Genomic DNA, 20,393 nt, shown 5'->3' with positions numbered 1-20,393 from the left:
AAACAAGTTAAGCAAAAGTAGCCTGATGGGGAAAAAAAATACACAACCAACAACGCAGATAAAGAGAGGTGGATGCAACATATTTGGTTCTTGTGAAGCTATCCCTGAGTCATATCGCATTGTAGCCATGACGTCAGTAATTGACCTTAGCAAAACATTTTTTCTTTTATTTTCATTGCTGCATCTATTGAATGTTAGTAATTGGCCTGCTGGTTCTTTTGGTGAAATATATAAAGATTTTAGTTCTGTTTGTTTTCTTTTTTTTTTTCTTATTGAAAAAGGTTTTTATTTTCCATTTTTTCATTTTCATACACTCACATATATACTGTGCATAGCCGGAGCCATACAACATTAAACAATAATCGCAGCAATTCCTCTTGTCAACAATACCCAAAAAAATAGAAACCCAATATACCTCTTCCACTCTCTGTACACCTCTTTCTTCCACCCCCCTCCAACTTTCTATCTTCCCTCCATCATCTCCCTCTACTCTACTTCCCCTCCCCCTCTACCACTCCTCTCTCCCGATCCACTCCCTCCCTTCCTTCTCACCCTCCCTCCCATCCTCTCTCTTGCCCTCTCTACCCATCTTTCTTCTATCCCACTCCTCCTCCCCTTGGTGTATTTCCAGTATATGTCAATGTACTTAACTTATCCGATTTTTACAGAGAAATTAAAGAAAAACAGTATACATGTGAACTCGCATTACATTGAAATCTAACACTTCGTGTCTAACCTAGTATATATCCCTCCCTCCCCCCACCCTCCCCCCCAACACCCCACCTCCCTCCCCCCCCCCGGCTTCCCAGAGCCCGTACACGGTATAGATTTTTAACAAACACAGTCTAAAATATATTGAGAAAAAAGAAATAAAAAAAGGGGCAAAAACATTTCTACATTGATCTTAGCTTCTTCTTGCTACGCTAACTTTGAACAGTTTAAATCATTCCTGATCTTAAGCATAGGCTATCTGGAATTTCTTGTCCCATATTTGTTTTGTATATAGTCAATCCATTTTTTCCAGTCTCGTTTATATCTCTCATTTAAATGATCTTTAAGATATGCCGATATTTTAGCCATCTCGGCTAAATTTGTAATGTTCAATGTCCATTCTTGAGTTGTAGGCAAGTCTTCCTTCTTCCAGTATTGCGCCACCAACAGTCTTGCTGCCGTTATTAAGTGCAGAATCAAGTTAGTCTCTACCACTGTAAAGTCAGTACTTATACCTAGTAAAAATAACTGAGGAGTAAACTTTATCCTTCTTTTAAAGATATTTTGCATAATCCACCATATTTTTATCCAAAATGCCTTAACCATATATGAAAATATGTAGCATCGAGAGAACCACATCTCCAACATTTAGGCTGTACATTCGGATACATAGAAGCCAGCTTTTTAGGATCTAAATGCCATCTATAGAACATCTTATAAAAATTTTCTCTCAGGTTTTGAGCTTGTGTAAATTTCACATTTCTTACCCAGATTCTTTCCCATGTATCCAACATTATTGGTTCTTCAATATTTTGAGCCCACTTTATCATACAATCTTTAACTAATTCTGTTTCCGAATCTATCTGTATTAATACATTATATATCCTCTTTATATGCATTAAGCTTTGATCTCTTATTTGTTTAAACAGATTATCCTCAACTTGGATAAAACCAATTTTTTGATCTATTTTCCACCTGGCCTGTAATTGCCCATACTGGAACCATGTTTGAACTACCTTCTCCTCTTTTAATACCTCTAAAGATTTTAGTTGTAGTACCCCCTTTTCCAAAATGAGAAGCTGTCTGTAGGTAATTCTATCCTGTTTTTGTGCTATATTCATATTTTCGATTGCATGTCTAGGAATTGCCCACATGGGTATCTTGTCATTTAATTTATATTGGTATTTTTTCCAGACCCGCAGTAAAGCATTTCTTAAAATATGACTTTTAAAATTCTTGTCCAATTTTTTGTTGAATAACAGGTAAGCATGCCAACCATATACCAGATCGTATCCCTCAATATTCAATATTCTATCATTAGTTAAATGAGTCCACTCACTAATTACAGATAGCGCCACTGGATCATAACATAGTTTTAGGTTAGGTAATTTCAAGCCTCCTCTCTCGCGTACATCTTGCATTATTTTCATCTTTACCCTCGGCTTCTTTCCTGCCCATACAAATTTGTTGATACCCTTCTGCCATTCTAAAAGATTCGCATCTTTTTTAAGTATAGGTAACATTTGGAAGAGAAATAAAAATTTTGGTAAGATGTTCATTTTCACTGCCGCTATCCTACCCAGCAAAGATAAGTGCAATTTCTCCCATTTTTTCATCTCTATCTGTATACTATGCCAAAGTGGTTCATAATTATGCTTATTTAGTTTCCCATTTGAAGTTAAAATATTAACTTCGAGATATTTTTTTGACTACCACACATCCTAGCATCCCTCCTGGTTCTTCCTTTTGTTTAGTATTCATATTTATAGCTAATATTTTTGTTTCTCCTAAATTTATTTTAAAACCAGACACTTGACCATATTGATTAATCGTATTCATTAAAACCATACTGGATTCCTGCGGTTGTTCCAATATTATGACCAAATCATCCGCAAAAGCGCGCACTCTGTATTCTTGCTGCCTAATCTTGATCCCTTTTAGACCATCCAAGCCCCGTATTTTATTCAACAATACTTCCAAAGTTATAATAAACAATAGTGGGGACAAAGGACAGCCCTGTCTTGTACCTTTTCCAATTTGAAAGGAGTCTGTTAAACTTCCATCGACTATGATTTGTGCTGTTTGCTGTTGGTATATTGCTTTAATTGACTTCATTCAACACGCCTGCTTCTAATGAGACAAATCTCTCAACTTTTGCACCACACATGGATTAAGTGTTTTTTTTTTTATCAAGGCAACCTAGTCTACCCAAATATGGGACAGAGCATACAGCTTCCGCTTTCTGCAGTATGCTCTGTCCCATATTTGGGTAGACTAGGTTGCCTTGATAAAAAACACTTAATCTCTCCCCTGGTATAGCCGACAAAACTAGGAGAGCCCATGGCTTAGAGGTTAATACATGTAAGCAGCCCAGGTTTGAATCCCAGAAGGGTATGGCTAGCTGAAATAGCTCGAAATAGATCTATATCTAGGTCTCCTTCTATTTCTTTGTTGGTGAATATAAATTTAACACACCATACATGGATGTCAAAATTAAGTAGGTGTCCACAGAACAGGGGTTTGCTTCAGTACATTGCTCCTCATCCCTCCAGTCTCTCTCCAGAGCAAGATAGAAGGATTTAACATTTAACTGGATTAATTGTGCCAGTACCAGTGCAAGTGCTAAAGAAAATATACATAAGACATTATTTTTTATTAAACCACTGATATGATTCTTGCATTAGTTCATAAATGTATTTGTAGAAACAGGTATCAATCTCATTACAAAAAAATGAATGATGGAAGGGAACAGAATTACTCAATAAGAAAAAAGCAATGGCACTTTGCTTAAAGAGAACATGAAAGTAGTTTTGAAATTCCATCAAAAATAAAAAGTAGATATCCTCGAAAAAAGTCACTGAAATGTCTCGCAGATGAATTTAATAAATAAATAAAATACCTTTTGTAAAGTAATTCCCCAGCTGCTACAGCCAATGGTCGGTGGGTGCTATAAACAAACTGATACAGGTTTTCACAATCTTCAGATGATAAGGCATCATCACAGTTCCTGTACAGAAATCTAATGTTAAACACAGTTTGCCAAAACATATGTTTGATATTCTGACTGCATCATATGCATGTATTCTCAGAAGCAAGTCACAATATATTCAATATGCTTTATCAATGGGTAAATGCATGCAGAAGTGCAGTGTAAAACTGCAACAATTGATATTTTCTCTGCCTCTGTCTCATATTTTATTCACTTAATTGCAAAATAAGCTAAATGTATGCCATATAATTAAAATTGTACATTAATTTAATGAAAGAATTTAATTCTTCCCCCTGTGATTTTATATAACAAGCACTGAAAATCAGTTACTGTCATATATTTGATGCTGGTGTTTTTGTGTTGCAAGACTGTAAACATATTTGACAGGGTTGGTTCTGCTGGAGATGGTCCCAGGATTATAATCAGAAGCATTTGGAATGTTTAGGAATGTTTAGGAATGTTTATTATAATTTATAGGCCGCCCTTTTCCCTGAGGGGACTCAGGGCGGCTTACAAAACACGGGGAAGGGGGTAAAAAGACAAAAACATAAGACAATACATAATATTAAAAATAGAGCACAACATTCATTCATCATTCGGGAGGGGACAAACTAACATTTTTTTATCCCCAGGCCTGAGATAAATTACTTCATACAGCAGAGTATGATCATCACCGTTAGCAAAAAAGAAAAGTAAATAAATAACAGGGTACGTTGAGAGAAGTAAACACAATTTTTAAAATTGTCACCACTGGTCAAACTTGCTTTGAAAAATGAAAATAATTTTTTAAAGTTTTCCTGAGCTATAGATGTAGTGAAAGGTCAACAGTGCATATACACAGGCTGTGTCCCGTTTTAATTCTGTTATATTTTACATGGTTTTATAAAAATGACAAAATTGATATTCTGTAGTAGAACTTAAACATTTTGCAAACAAAGCATCTGACATTCTATTATGTGCCCTTTTTATGATAACTTCTTATCCTTCAAGGATAAGAAAAGGGAGGGAAGGGAGGGAGGGAGGGAGGGAAGGAGGGAGGGAGGGAAGGAGGGAGGGAGGAAGTTTTAACCTAAGCCTAATTTTTCTATGTGCTGATTACTGGTGGAGAAGTGCTGGAGTCTTTTTCTCTTTGAGGATGGTTGGTTATTTCTTTTGCCTAGTCTATAGATGTTGTTAATGTCTATGTGTCTATTTCCCTTTATTGGTGCTCAGTGTTGTTTATTTATTAGGACCGTGAAACTTATTGAAGGCATGTTCAATCACAATGACTCAATTGGGCTTCGTGAAATTCAACAGCCTTCCCAAACTAAGACCAAGATTATTGTACATAATGTTTCTGTGTAGCTGTGCCTACTTTGTGGAAGTCTCCCCCCCGCCCCAAGGTAAAGAGCTCCTACTTCTTTTGCTTTCTGAAAGGCTGTGAAAACTTGTTTTTACCCCTAAAGTGGAGGTAGTACCAGTTTTAAATTTTTATAATTGTTATTTAATTTTCACCTGTTATTTTATTTAATATAGGTGCCATATAAATGTTTTAAATAAATAAATAAACCCCAGGAAAAGTTTTGTGCATAGACATATATGTGCACATTGCTTGAAAAGACTCTCAAGACTGATTCTTTGATTCTTTGGAATAATGAATGATACAATCAAGAAGTAACAGTACTTGATTAAAACATCAATTCAAATAATTCACACAGGTCTAACGGAGGTGGGTCCTTGCTTAACAATCACTTGTTGAGTAACCATTTGAACTTACAAGAGTACTTCATGGATCACAGTGTCTCCATGGCCAGATGACTGTCATCCAGCAAAGACAAAGTTGAAGCATCCTGCGCTCATGCGACCACTATTTGTAACTTTCTTTGCCAGCTTCTTACAAGCAAGTCAATGGAAAAGATGGCAGGAGGTTGTAATTGCCCTCATTTAATGGTCTGCCATGATGCACTTAATGACAGTAACTGGAAGTACCAGAATTTTCATCACTAAGCAACATAGTCATGTGATGTCATACTTTACATCTGCATTGTTCACGATGGAAAGTCTGATCCCTATTACTATTGTTAAGGGAGGACTACCTGTACTTAGTTTCAGGCTGCAGTCCTCTGGTCTACTCCTATCCAGAGGTAGACCTTTTTAATTTGAACAAGATTTACCTGACCTGATAGACACGAGATTTATTTCTAGACAGGACATTAGCTAATCACTTGTTTAAATGAACAACAGAACAAATGCAAAGACAAAAGTGCTCAGCAGCTGCAGTACCAATGCAATATTTGTCAATTCAGAAGTTGAACAAGCGTAACATTAATGGATTAATGATAACAAAAGCACATTACTCCTCCTAGTACAGGATCAACATGAGTACAATGATAAGTGCAATGTATTTTGTTCTAGTTTCTAACTGCTAGAAATTAATGTCATCTACAGATGACATAATGCTGCTATTTTCACGGGTTCTCTGTCTCCAGTAGAAATTGCCAGTACAATGCTATCCACGTCTCAACCACAAAGCAGAAAAAAAGAAAAACTGTAGCAAGAAACCAATATTATTCATTACTGTATTTCTAAAAGTGCTCTACTTTTTGTTAATGCTTGACCAAGCAAAATAGGAATCAAACTAAGAAACCACAGGGTATTATTTAGAGAAATTAAAACTCAACTTGATCATATTCAATTATGATCTATGGGAAAATCAATATAGCAATGTAGTAAATTCAGATAGCCTCATTCTGAGGTTTAAAGCAGCAATATATGCTTCAGGTACCTTTGGTGTAGTAACAAATGCACACAGCTAAATACAGAATATAGCAGAAGCATACAGATGATGTTTCAAAACACTTGTAAAGAATCATTGCAGACTAAAAAAAGGTAAAAGCAACTTGTCTGTTCAACCTATCTGATTGAAATCTAAGAGTAACAAAAGCAAGTTAGAGTAGTAAAAAAGTAGTAAAAAAAATTGCAAAAATAGCAATAGCAGTTAGACTTATATACCGCTTCATAGGGCTTTCAGCCCTCTCTAAGCCGTTTACAGAGTCAGTATATCGCCCCCACAGTCTGGGTCCTCATTTCACCCACCCCGGAAGGATGGAAGGCTGAGTCAACTTTGAGCCGGTGAGATTAGAACCACTGAACTGCAGATAACAGTCAGCTGAAGTGGCCTGCAGTACTGCACCCTAACCACTGCGCCACCTCGGCTCAATATCTTGTGCACATTTTTTTTTAAAAAAAATTGCCTGCAAGGCATAATACTTAATAATGTATTTGCAGAGAACATTGTAATGCATTGTGTTATTCCATTAGGGTTCAGATTTTGAGCAAATCTCAATTATGCAGTAAAACCTTACAATGATCTAAGGCAAACTGCCTGTTTGGCATGCTAATGAGGCCTTAACTAGTTACAAAACTGCATCTTACACTCATTAAACATCACATCATATTTAAGTGAAAAAGTTATTTACTGTGATATAACCATCAAGAGTTTCATGGCTTGAACCGTTACTTCATGGTCCCTGTCCAGAGCCATGGACACAATTCGATCCTAAATGGATATAAGGCAACAAGAGAGAGATTGAATACTTTCTATTCAAATTGCTTTGTGCTACAGAAATGTATCCTTTTGACATAATGCTTCGGAATAGAATTAACTGCTCCTTCAATTTTATTAAGTTATATTATAGTTGGGGATTTCAAAAGAATCATACATAGAAAAATAACTCATTGCTAAGTCGTATCGGGGAAAGGGAGGGGGGAACGACCTTAAATTGTGTAAGGTTAAAAAAAAACAACCCACAACTGTTCTTTTATTTTCTTTTAGCTTGAATGCTGATGGTTTAGAATTTGCAATGGATGGTTTGTAGCACCCCCTATAGGCTTGGAATATTCAGCGTCCTGATTCAAAATAGAGACAAATCTCAAGCTATTGATTCCAACTATATTAGGTGAAACATATTGCTGTAGAAATGTTTGAAGAGATATTGGTTCTAATAATTGGAACCACTTACAACAAAAACTAGTAACTCTTCTTAATTAGTTTTATAAAAAATGCCTTGGAGAAACAGTTTTTATTTCCAGATGAAATTCCAAAACAATTTAAAAAGTGATTTTGAATTAACAATATATATTTTTTACTAAATGAATCATATTACAACAAGATTGAATGAGAAAAGTTACCAAATGTGTACCTTCAACAGACAAAAGTTAATGTACAGGAACCTATTAAATTATTAATTGGCTCTGTCAAAGTGTGTGTGTGTGTGTGTGTGTGTGTGTGTGTGAGAGAGAGAGAGAGAGAGAGGGAGAGGGAGAGGGAGAGAGAGAGAGAGAGAGAAGAGTGTAAATGGTTGGTGTTCTGAGGGTGTTCTCTCCACTTTTAAGAGTGCATGCTTAATTTTAATTCTGTTTTTAAGTTTATTCTTATTATGATTTTATATTCTGACAAGTTTTTATTGTAAGCCACTCAGAGTCATAAGATGGGTGGCAAAGAATATGCTTATATATTAGTAAGCATCCAAGCCCTGAAATATGTCTTTCTGCAATGGGAAAAAAAATTATACTGAACACTCACAATGAAGGGATTTGTGTTTCTAACCCTCCTTCCCCCCCAAATCTGAGGGCCTGTGAGTCTAGTTTGGTTCTAAAAACAATCATCCCCTGATATCATCAAGTTCATATTGGGAAATGCTGATTTTAACTTACCTTGAACCTGCTAGTAAATAGATCCATTTTACAAACAACCTCTTTTTGACTATATATTCCCTGTAGTGCCTGAAGGCACTTCAGCCGTACTTCAGGATGCTACAAGGAAAAGTAAAACGGAGTGGGAATCATAGGCATGGGTGAAATTATACAGATATCAGTATTACTCAGTAGACAATGGCAGGAAACTCATTTCTCAAGTGCCAACCTTTTGATAGCAAAACCTGGTCACACCAAAGAGAAACTATTTCAACATACTGCTTTGTTTATGATTCTTTGCCTACAATTTGGGAGGCAGCTTGTAACAAATTGAGATATGTGTACTTTTCTGGGTAGTTTTTTTAATGCACGAACATGTATGGCTTGGGAAATTTCTCTTAGCCAAGATTTATGTAAATGTCATTAAATTTGGGACAGCAGGGACACGTGGCTTTGAATTCTCAATTTTGGGGGGCATTTGCAGTATTGGCCTATACTCTTCCTTGTACTTGATTTTTTGGACATGCAATCTGTCTCAAGAGTAAACCATGGAAGTGTAAATAAAATATTGTGAATTTGGAACACTTTGAATTTGAAATGGACTGTTCTAACCTTACAATGCCCTTCTGCTTTTAGCAGCAGTGCTCCAACCTAAAACCAATCATATTATCAGTCTTGTAACAAAACTAGACAATTGTTTCAGCAACAGTTTTGATTTAAATTTATATTATTTTCTATTTGGTTTTTCTAAGGTGGAAAAAGGAAAAATCAGAATAACATAAAATGTGTTGTCTGTAACCCCATTCTTCAGATTTAGTCTTGTTCAATGGAAGATCATCATGTAAGCATGTATAAATGAAAACACTAACAATCTTTGAAAAAGGAGATTGATATTTTTCCAGTTGTTAATAAAAGAACTCACTTTATCATACAGCATCCATCCAAGATATTTCAAGTAACTATCATTTAGGAATGTATCAGGATAAATTATCATCCAGATGCCCATTTCTTCAATGCAAATAGCCCGGATTTCTGGAATAATATCACTTTAAACAAATGGGAAAAAAATGTGTGAGCTTCCATGAGTTGGTTCATACATTCTTACATATTCTATAGTTGGTACCATCTGCTATAAATAATCTTTATTAAATACTATAAAACTGTATGAAGTGCTCTGAATATTCTTGATGAAACCAGTCAAATATGCAGACACTATAGTCTTGTTCAGGCACTGTATTTCAATATAATACCTGAAATCTGGAGAAGGCTCTTTTTACCTAATCTCTCAAATGCATAAGGATCAGGAGAATGAATGCAAGCTGAAAACTGGTGCCATGGGATGTCTTGCAACTCTTAATACAATTTATCCTAATGCTTGAATATTGTTAATTTTACATTGCAACTTCAAATGATTACATGCAAATAAGCTTCTCAGTCAATCTATTCTTAATAAATTACACTCCTTGGAAACACATAAACATTCTTACCGATAACGTGGCAAAAAGGTCCCCTTAAAAATCGCATTCATCATATTTTCTACTTGCAGAGATTTCTGTTCATACTGAAATGAGAAAATTTGAGGGAGGTTTTTTCCCACATAAGAAAAGCTTTAATCCAGTGATTTTTTTTCAGGCCACACTTTCACTTCAGAGGATTTCATCACTGGCTACACTCCCAAAATGTAGTTATATCAGGATAGTTTGTGTTCATTGTAATTACATTAAATTAGTCCATGAAATGTTTTTTAATTTAGTTTACATTTACAATAAATGTACATTAATATAAATTTATATTAAATTAATGCTTTACTAGTTTTTCACATCTTCATTTTCTGTCATCTTAAAAGCTACAATTTGGCAGAATCTATGGATTGTGGAAGCTATGTTTAAAGCAGACACTCTCTTCGGGCAACTTTCTTTCTCCTTCCTTCCATTCTCTCGTGATCCCCACCTGCTGGGATATATTCAATTTGCTGGTACCAACAGAGCAGTCATATAGTAATCTGAATACAATGGACTACAATTTCCATCAACATCAGTTAGGCTAGCCAAGGATAACAGGAATTTACTCCAACACCCCTCCCAGGGGTTACCAGGCCAGGAAAAAATGCAATAGACTTAGTTAGAAAAGCAGTATATAAAAAAAAATCAGGAAACTTTGAAGAAGTTCTTATAGCTACCATGTTGTTCAGTATTTCCTCCCTGGACAGTTGTCTATAGCAGAAAGCAAGCTCAACTTCTTTTTCCTCTTAGCAAACTATACTTGCCACTTCATAGTATGGAAAAGGGGGAAAGTCACAATTCTCCCAGTAGATATTAATTTCAGATACAATAGCTCAGTGCCATATAGATCTTAACACCTGCATTCCTAACCATTCTTCAGCTCTTATAGCATCATATGAGAGCATAATTCTCCAATAAATGGAAGCTTTTGTAACCAGGGATGGCTGTCGAAGGCCAATCCCAATCAGATGCTTAAATGCTAATGGCACTGAATGGCAAATCTAGTAACATTGTCTCAGGTTCATGAATTACATTTTATCTCCCCTTGAAACATTGCCCCACCTCTCTCTTTTTTCTCTCAAGCTGGTCCAGTCTAGAATTGATTTTCTTTCCCACGATCCTCTTCTTTTCTACCTCATATAATCTTTCCAGGTTATCTTTACTTACTTCGAGATTTAGATTTAGATTTACAAGTGCTGTAAGAAGCTTCATAGCTGGAAACAAAAAAAAATACAATACCAAAATCAAGCCTAGAATCTTAACATTACGAATTTAGAAATCTAGAATAAAAAAGAAAGGAGAGCTCAGGAATAACTTACTTTAACTGTAAGCACCATAGCTAACTTACCTTAGCTATGACTGTAGTTTTTGCTATCACTGAATTATTATTTTTTCAACAGAAGTTTGACACTACCTTTTTAGCTGTAAAAAAAAAACCCTGGAGTCTATCAAATTGTTTAATTTAAGAACTTGTCACTAAGTATCAAACCCATAAAATTCTAGCCAAAAAAAAAAAAACATTCACAAATTAGCCTCCCAAAAAACATTATTCTTTTTTCTGCCTTAGCCAGTGTTGACTCCTGGAGATTTCCCTAGATTAGTCTCTGCAGTTTTCTTGGCAAGGTTTTTCAGGTTTGCCACTGCCTCCTTTCTAGGGCTGAGAGACAATGACTGGCCCAGCTCACCAATTTGGATTTGTGCCTAAGGTAGGACTGGGACAGGGGTCTCCTACTTTTTACTTTATACTGCCTTAGCCAGTATACCAAAGTCCCAAAATTAGGTAAGTAGTATTTTCTTAACAAATATCTAAAATTATTTTAAAGTACTAATTAATTATTGTTTAATAATAATTTTAATGCTACAGCAATGCATATGTCATAAAAATAATTAGAACCAAATGTCAAGACTCCGACTAATGAACCCAAGCGAATCAGGACTCCAAGGCTAGGATTTTCCTCAAAGAACTTCTTTATTGGGTACATCATATTGGCACACTTAAGTATAAAATCAACTCTAAACATTTCCTGCGGTTTCTGTATAATTAAAATAGGAAATATCCCTCCCAAATGTCACAGGTCACATTGGCCAATTAAGTCAATTGGCGGGCTCTCCAGACACTCCACCCTGACTTTATCCATCGCCTGTAGAGATGACCTTGGTTCCCATGAGAAAGTTCTGTGTTGTATCTAGCAAAGCATCCCAGCCCCCTCCCCACTCTGTAGAATAGGAAAATGGCTTCTGACAGATTCAGTTCGAAGTTGACACCTAGTTTTATCCTGGTAGTATTTATAAGGGGTCGTTATTTCAGAAATTATTACAATAAATAATCATTCATTATTACATTATTCTATACTTAATAGTCCACAACCACTTTTTCCACTCCTCAATTGATGATAATTGGGTTGATTGCCAAGCTTTTTCCAAAATAAGCCTTGCTGCAATTAACATAACATAACCATCACAATACATTCTCCAGCAATCGATGTTTGATAGGTCCCATAATCGTGCTGGTTATTGTAACTATAAGTCTATTATTAATTTAATATATATTTATTTTGTTTTCCTTTTTTATAGTTTTCAGTAGTTCCAGAACAAATTTTTCATTATATGATCCATCATCTTAGATTGATGTTTTGCATCATTTCTGGCTACACCTTCAACTTTTTTTTTCTTATCTACTACTCAACTTTGTCTACAGAGCGTGAAAATAATCAGTCAGCCTAACAACCATAACAGGCTGTTAGCAAATCTAACAGCCTTCTTTAATATGGAAGAACTGGAAAGTACCTCCTAATTAAGTGTTAGTTCTAGTGGGTGAAATCATGACACATGAAGCTGAGGCCCATAGTTTGAGCCACCAGTCTCAACTTCATTTTCTCTGGAATAAAACACACAGGCATAAACCCCTCAAAGATGCCAAGGGAAATTACACACTGATTGGAATAATATCAGACATATGCAATGCAAATCTCCAGAAACTGGGATGTGAAGCATTCCAACTGGACGCATTCTCTAGTCTGAATTTTTTGAAATGCATCCTGAGATTTCAGGATCAAAAATGGCAATGAGTCCTAGCTAAAGCTCATGCCTAAACCTGAGGTTATAAACATTTTTAGGCAGTATGAGATCTTCCATTAGTCAGAAGGCTGTTTGAGAAAAAGAAAAATCAGTTCAGATAAGTAGCCTGAAGGTATGGCTTTCTTACTATAAACTCCAAGACAAAGAATGGTTGAAGAGTAAGTATAAACATTTCCATGTAACAATGATCTTGACTATGTATATTTCTACTTTATCTATTTGTCTGGACAGCACCAGTTGTTTCATCAGTAACATTATTGATCATGTATCACTAAGTAGTTCCTCCAATCCGCAAACAAATGGAATCTGAGTTCAACAGGATCATTCTTTTATAATAGCAAATAATAGATGGGAGACTACCTCAGTGTTTGAATCAGTGGGTAACCACTTGCAAACAGAATGTTTTGAATAGGCCAGCAGTTTCCCATACTTCCAGTATTAAAAGGCACAACATTTGCCTCATATTCAATGGTAACTCGGCAAAAAGTCAGCAAATTACAAATTTTAGAAAAATATTTTGGTTAAAGACTAGATAATTTTTCATATCTTCCATAACTCAAGGGTGATACCATTTTTCATGTTAGCACTATATTCCTTAATTTTTGAATTGCATAAAGCTCCACAAGGAAAAGCAGATTTACAAAGTGCTACAATGCTCCTGTTAAAGGGTCACTTGATGGATTCTTTTCAAACTGCTATGTACCTGCCACCAGAGGTGGGGTTTTTTTTACTCTAAATTTACCAACAATCTCTATGTTTTCACCATCTCAACAGTGCAGGGTATCAAACTTCCAACTACTAAATAGTAACAGTGCATACTGTTGTCCACACCTGCCAATGTACTGGTATGCCTGAATGCTCTGACCATGGAATCTGCCAAACCCGTAAGGAGAGAGATGATTGTGTCCATCAAATAGCTGTCATACAAAATGCTGCATTGACATTGCTGGACTAGTACTGCAGTGAATTCACAAAAATTTGTTCTGAACTTCTTCCAATAGGATCCTGGTTTGATGAGTGGATAGTCTTCATTGCCCTGCAAGAAATGTAAAAATATACTATGATCTGAGAACATTTGATACAAAGCTGTTCAATTTGATGGAAGAGAATCGAAGGCATCCAGGAATAGTGCAGAGGACAATGCTTTGATATGAAAGTTCACACAGAGCTTTGACATCTGGAATCACATCTGAAAGCAATTGTATACAGTCTGATGGGGCTACAACTTTATAGACACTGAATTTTAGAAGATTCTCCTAGTTGGACTTGCTAACAGCCTTTAATAACATGCAAAATTATCAATGTACATAGCATACAATTCTTTCTTGAAGTGACAGTGATCACCAAAGTCAGCGTAAACCATGACTGTAATGTTGAACCCAGCTTTGTCAATCAGTTCAAGCTTTCCAACCAATACTAAGTAGTAAAGAAGATCTCCTTTTATTCACAACTTAGCCCCTTACTTCGTTTAGCAGAAGATTCACAGTTGTGACTAGATGAGTTATAAGATTAAGCTTAAACTGCAGATGAGAAAGAAGTCATATGGTTGACTTCTGATTGCCAATTTTATATCATGAGATTGATACCTTTATAGCAACTGGATGTATGCCCTATATGCCTGGGAACGGTAGTCTATTTGTTAGATTACCACTGTCCAATTTATTAGAGAGAAGGTTGTTGTTATCTGTGTCAGGGGGTGCCCTCAACCCTCACAATTAGCTCTGAGAAGGCTCACTTCAGCTCCAACATTTCATACCTTTCCTACTTCTCCAAACTGTAAGGATATGAGGTGGAATGAATAGTACAGCATGGCAGTGGTGGGTTGCAGGCAGTACGCCCCAGTACGGGCGTACCGGAGCCTGCCCGGAGCACCAGATACCGTTCCGGTACGGTGCTCCGGAGAGCCCATCTGCCTGAGTTCCTTACTGGTCTTTTAAGTTTTCAGCACGTACGGCACCTGCACGATGCTCCACTGAGCAGCTGGAGCCACCTGCATTCTGGACCCGTGTCCCTCCTGGCTGGTTGCCAACAGCAGGGAGGTGACACATGGCTGGATCCAGGCGGTCGTGACCGCCTCCCTTCGGGAGGGGCACTTCCCCGCCGTACTTAAAACGGCGGTGGTGAGACCCCTCCTGAAGAAACCATCCTTGGATCCAGCCATTTTAAACAACTTTCGTCCTGTCTCCAACCTCCCCTTTATCGGGAAGGTTGTTGAGAAGGTGGTGGCCTTCCAGCTTCAACGGGCCTTGGAGGAAGCTAGTTATCTTGACCCCTTCCAGTCTGGCTTCAGACCTGGTTACAGCACAGAAACCGCTTTGGTCGCATTGACCGATGATCTCTGGAGGGCCAGAGATGGAGGCTATGCGTCCATCCTGGTTCTCCTTGACCTCTCAGCGGCTTTCGATAGCATCGACCATGGTATCCTTCTGCGACGACTGCGGGAGGTGGGAGTGGGAGGCACTGTTCTGCAGTGGTTCTCCTCCTACCTCTCGGACAGGTCGCAGTCAGTGTTGGTCGGGGGGCAGAGATCGTCCCTGAGGCCCCTAACATGTGGGGTGCCCCAGGGTTCGGTCTTATCCCCCCTACTATTTAACATATACATGAAACCGCTGGGCGAGATCATTCGGAGGCACGGGATAAAATACCACCAATATGCGGACGATACGCAACTGTATCTGTCCGCCCCGTGCCAACTCAATGAAGCGGTGGACGTGATGAACCAGGGTCTTGAGGCCGTTAAGAACTGGATGAGCGCTAACAAACTGGTACTCAACCCGGACAAGACCGAGTGGCTGTTGTGTTTCCCTCCCAACAATTTGGCTAATGTACCAACACTTAGGCTGGGGGGTCAAATTTTATACCCCTCAGATAGGGTCCGCAACTTAGGAGTCCTCCTGGACCCACAGCTGACTTTTGATTACCAGCTGTCAGCTGTGACCAGGGGGGCATTTGCCCAGGTCCGCCTGGTCCGCCAGTTGCGGCCCTACCTAGATCGGGAGGCTCTCGCAACAGTCACTCGAGCCCTTGTGATCTCTAGGCTGGAATACTGCAATGGGCTCTACATGGGGTTGCCCTTGAAGTGCATCCGGCGACTACAGTTAATCCAGAATGCAGCCGCGCGAGTGATAGTGGGCGCACCGCGGTTCGCCCACGTTACACCCATCCTCCGCGAGCTGCACTGGCTACCTGTCGGTCTCCGGGTGCGCTTCAGGGTACTGATGACCACCTTTAAAGCACTCCATGGTAGTGGATCTGGGTACTTGAGAGACCGCCTCCTGCCGATTACCTCCCTTCGACCAACTAGATCGCACAGACTGGGCCTCCTCCGAATTCCATCTGCCAGTCAATGTCGACTGGCGACTACACGGAGGAGAGCCTTTTCTGTTGCAGCTCCGACCCTGTGGAACGATCTCCCCGTTGAGATTCGTACCCTCACCACCATCCAGACCTTCCGCGCAGCCCTCAAGATCTGGCTCTCCCAGCAGGCCTGGGGATAGGTTTTCAAGTTACCCGCCCGAGTGTTGATTGCTGAACGAAAGTTGTGTTTTATTTTTTTCTTTGTTCACATTTTGTTTTGTCTTTTGATACTGCACCCCCTTCCCTTGTGATTGTAAGCCGCCCTGAGTCCCCTCAGGGAAAAGGGCGGCCTATAAATCTTAATAAATGAAATGAAAAAAATGAAATGAATGGAGCGTTGCAGAGGCTCACGGAGGCGCTAAGACGCTTGCACATGCACTGAGTGCGTCCATGTGGATGCCGCCGGCCCGTTCCAACCCTACTGGTTGGAACGGGATCCGGAACCCACCACTGCAGCAAGATAAAATTAAAGAAGCCTGCATGAATTTTTCTTGATTTTGTTAGCAACCGATCACATATTGCTAGCATACATAAAAATAATTGCCTTTGGTTTAAGGTAGGAGAAGAATGTGCATTAAGCAACATAATTCTTTTTAGTTAATAGAGAAACATAAAGAATATCATTTGTAAGAATTACATTTTAAAATACATGATAAAAACTGACTAACAATTGAACTCCTACTGGTATTTTAGAAAATGCAAACCTTTTTATTATATATTGAACAGGTTCTGGAATCTTGTGAAAGTTTGCAGCAATCTTGGTTACTGTCACTACATGTATTGCATGCAGTCTAAGAACCTTATTTGGTATCCCTACATAAATTCCAGCAAAATAAAGGGTTGAGTATATATTAAATAATTATTTTACCATGTCCACTGGCCACGTAACAGTCAAAATCCAGGGATAAGCCATAAACCTTTTATATTGCAATCCTGTTTCCTATAATACATAAAGGCAAAACAAAACTTAAGCAGTGATGTTTAACAACGTCAATGTTCTCATAATAATTAAATACAATTATAAACACCCATAGCTAAATTCAAACAGTTTTTGTGTATTTTGACATTTCCGTATAAGTAAGGATTTCTTTATCACCTCCAAGGTATTGGCAAAATCCTACCTATATCTTCAGTTTTCATGAGTGAAACTGCCATCAATACTTAAGTCAATGAAGAAGCACACAGATGAGCTGTTATATAAAACATTCAGAAACATTGAAAATTAGGGTTTGACTAGGGCGCTTAAACGTCTGTATGCTAATGTGTACCATGCTCTTTTTTTGAAGCAAACCAAAAGAGATATGGTACATAGCGCTTCCCTGTTCATTTTTCCCACCACAACCCTGTGGCAGAGATTAGCCTAAAACAGACAAAATTATCTAGTGAGCTTCCATGACAGAGGGTTGAATCTAGATTTCCCAGATTTATTTCAACACGTAAACTACAGTGCACCGGTCACAGTGACATTACAAAGCTGCTACTTTTATTTATTCTGCTATTGAAGTCTTACCTAAATGCAATTAAAAATAAAAGCTATGTAATAAATTAAATTGCAGATTAAAAATTATTCACAACAGTTCTGGACTATAGCCTTCTACATGCCTCCCATGTGTCCCTCAAACCAATGAAGCTGTGCTCTCCTGCCTTAGGAAAGGAGGGACCTACTTCATCAAATTTCTCTGTCATTTTATGCATCACTTCACAGTTCTGTAAACTTTGGAACATCTCTGCAGTAACCATTCCTATGGAAACAACAATAGGAAATTTAAATGAGCCTTTAATGTATTGCAGTAGTATTCACATAAACTTTATTTTAAAACAATGATGAGGTCACAGTGTCAGAGATTCAAAAGTCAACAAAAAACTAGCATCCAGCATAATCGATATCCTGCACCATTGTACTATGTTGCCTTTTATTTAATTATTAGATTTAATTACAATTGTATTCTCATCTATGAATAATTCAGTGGAATGCACATCCAGGTGAAACACGCACAGGATTGATAACCCTTGGTACAATATTCATAAGCATATCTCAAATATGCTTAGCATCTCAGAATTTCCAATGTTTTCAACATTTGCCTTCAGGATTCAGGATTTTGCTTATGATACAAGGTCACCAATAAACATAGCTGGATAACTTGTTTTATTGCAGACAAGATAGAAGCCATACAGGTGCAAAAGAGCTGCATATGACAGAACCCAGACAGTGCCCTAGACTTGTTTGCTCCGGTGTGTAAATTCTGTAGCTCTTCTTCCACTTTTTTAAGTCAATAGAAATTTGGCAATTCCTTCTGGGAAGCCTTGAAAAAAATGCTTTTCAACATACAAGCTAATTGAAAACTTGGATAAAAGAATTGATAAATTAACAACAGGTCTAAATCAACCCAAAGATGGCACTCGGATGCAAGTAATAGCAGTTAAACCAGACTTACAATCAGATAGATTGGAATCTAATTTGTTGCTAGCAGATTTGAAGTTTGGAACCTGGTTTGAGAATTACAACTTGTTGAAAAAGGCTGAAAGAGGCATGAGTTCAAAAGATTTAGAGATGGCAGAATTGATGAGTGATGAACTGGTATTTCTTAAAAAGATTGGTAGAAATTGGGGAATGGACTTATTATATCCAATCAGAAAACAATTGCCAAGAGATGTCCATTTCAACTTGTAAAAAGATTCTTTGAACAACAAATGCTGTAGAGATATTTACAACAGATTTATGTCTTTGGGGAATGAGATGCAATTGTTGGAAACATCCCAGTTTAAAATGTAAAGAAAAGTTTTATCAATAAGAAGAATAAATAATATTTAATCCTGGACTAATCAGAGTTAATGATTGTGGTGTTTCATGGTATATTAGAAGCCATTGTGGGCAAATATAATAATAGATTGTTAAGGGGACTTTATAATGTAACTTTGTGGTTGAGTTTACCTGTTAACTGATTTTGTTAATACACAAGATAGATGCCAAGTCAAACTAGCTGGGTAAACCGAGTTGTAGAAGTTCATAACATTGTGGGCCTGTTTCACAAGGGGAGGAAACTATTATTGCTGAAATATATTTATCAGTATTCAACTAAGGGCAACTTTGTACGTGTATGTGTTGGGTTTATTTATAAACATTTTCCATGTTTTGTTTTGTTTCATTCTTATATTTTTTTCCTTTTTATTTGGAGTTTGTATTTTAACTTTGTGAACAAAAAATAAGAAATTTCATTTTTTAAAAATAGAAATATTGAATTTTTCTTCCCAACCTTGAGATTAGGAAACATTTGTTCATGTATGCGTACAATAGTGATCTTCGAGTCTAACAATGGATGCTTCCCATTTTTGCAAGTTTCTGTCCACCCTTATGTCTACATGGACCAATCATCAACAAATATAATCCTGCATTGTAAACAAGAATTGAATGTCTCTCTTTGTAATGTAGAAAAAGGATTTTTACCTTGACAGCCTGAACACTGAATGAAGAAGTTAATGAGATCCAGAAGAGCCACATCTCTATCTTTTTTGTAGGCTTCAATCCAATCATCTACCACAGGCTGAACCAAATTTAAAAAAAAAAAAAGATAAAAAACTTTAAAATGACATATCACAACAGTGAAATAAAAGAGAGAAAAGCATCAGGTTTTCATAAACAGTTTGATTTATAGATGTCCAGTTAATCCAAAAAATATGTCGATGTACCTGCATAGATCTCTTCCCCATACTGACCACCTCAAACAATGTAACGGCTTCAACCACTTCTCCATTTTGCAGCTGGCTTGATCGTCTACTATTGGAAGAGTTTCTTCTTCTGTTTTCACATTGTTCTCGGACTTTTCTTTTCCCTTTCTAAAATGATAAAGATGAAATCCACTCCATGACACAGGAAATCATTAACTCTGATTAGAGTTAAAGTCCACAATGGCTTCTAATATACCATGAAACACCACAATCATTAACTCTGATTAGTCCAGGATTAAATATTATTTATTCTCCTTATTCATAAAACTTTTCTTTACATTTTACTGTATCTACAGAATAGATACAGAGGTACCAACTACATTGATCCAGCATTATCAGCTGGAGGAGTGCTCAAT

The 20,393-nt window shown here is 37.3% G+C and overlaps 1 protein-coding gene across 5 annotated transcripts in view; it reads right to left on the bottom strand.

The window, feature by feature from the left end:
• The window catches only part of LOC106539932 (cohesin subunit SA-2), a 57,506-nt gene that overhangs the window by 27,754 nt on the left and 9,359 nt on the right, over positions 1–20,393 (bottom strand). For 4 of the 5 annotated variants that reach the window (XM_087726899.1, XM_087726898.1, XM_087726900.1 and 1 more), the window contains exons 6-16: positions 19,999–20,145; positions 19,757–19,853; positions 17,977–18,053; positions 17,180–17,251; positions 13,786–13,990; positions 10,939–11,090; positions 9,862–9,935; positions 9,297–9,420; positions 8,396–8,494; positions 7,159–7,238; positions 3,611–3,718 (exon numbers count right to left, since the gene is read on the bottom strand). In XM_087726899.1, the coding sequence (XP_087583025.1) occupies positions 3,611–3,718; positions 7,159–7,238; positions 8,396–8,494; positions 9,297–9,420; positions 9,862–9,935; positions 10,939–11,090; positions 13,786–13,990; positions 17,180–17,251; positions 17,977–18,053; positions 19,757–19,853; positions 19,999–20,145 (1,235 nt within the window). The remainder of the gene's footprint in view (positions 1–3,610; positions 3,719–7,158; positions 7,239–8,395; positions 8,495–9,296; positions 9,421–9,861; positions 9,936–10,938; positions 11,091–13,785; positions 13,991–17,179; positions 17,252–17,976; positions 18,054–19,756; positions 19,854–19,998; positions 20,146–20,393) is intronic. The other variant, XM_087726902.1, reaches the window with a different exon arrangement.

Source organism: Thamnophis sirtalis, unplaced genomic scaffold, assembly GCF_051295495.1.
Source record: "Thamnophis sirtalis isolate CommonGarterSnake01/CBP01778 unplaced genomic scaffold, rThaSir2_p1.2 scaffold_12, whole genome shotgun sequence".
NCBI lineage: Eukaryota > Metazoa > Chordata > Lepidosauria > Squamata > Natricidae > Thamnophis > Thamnophis sirtalis.
This window is presented reverse-complemented; position numbering and strand designations above follow the sequence as displayed.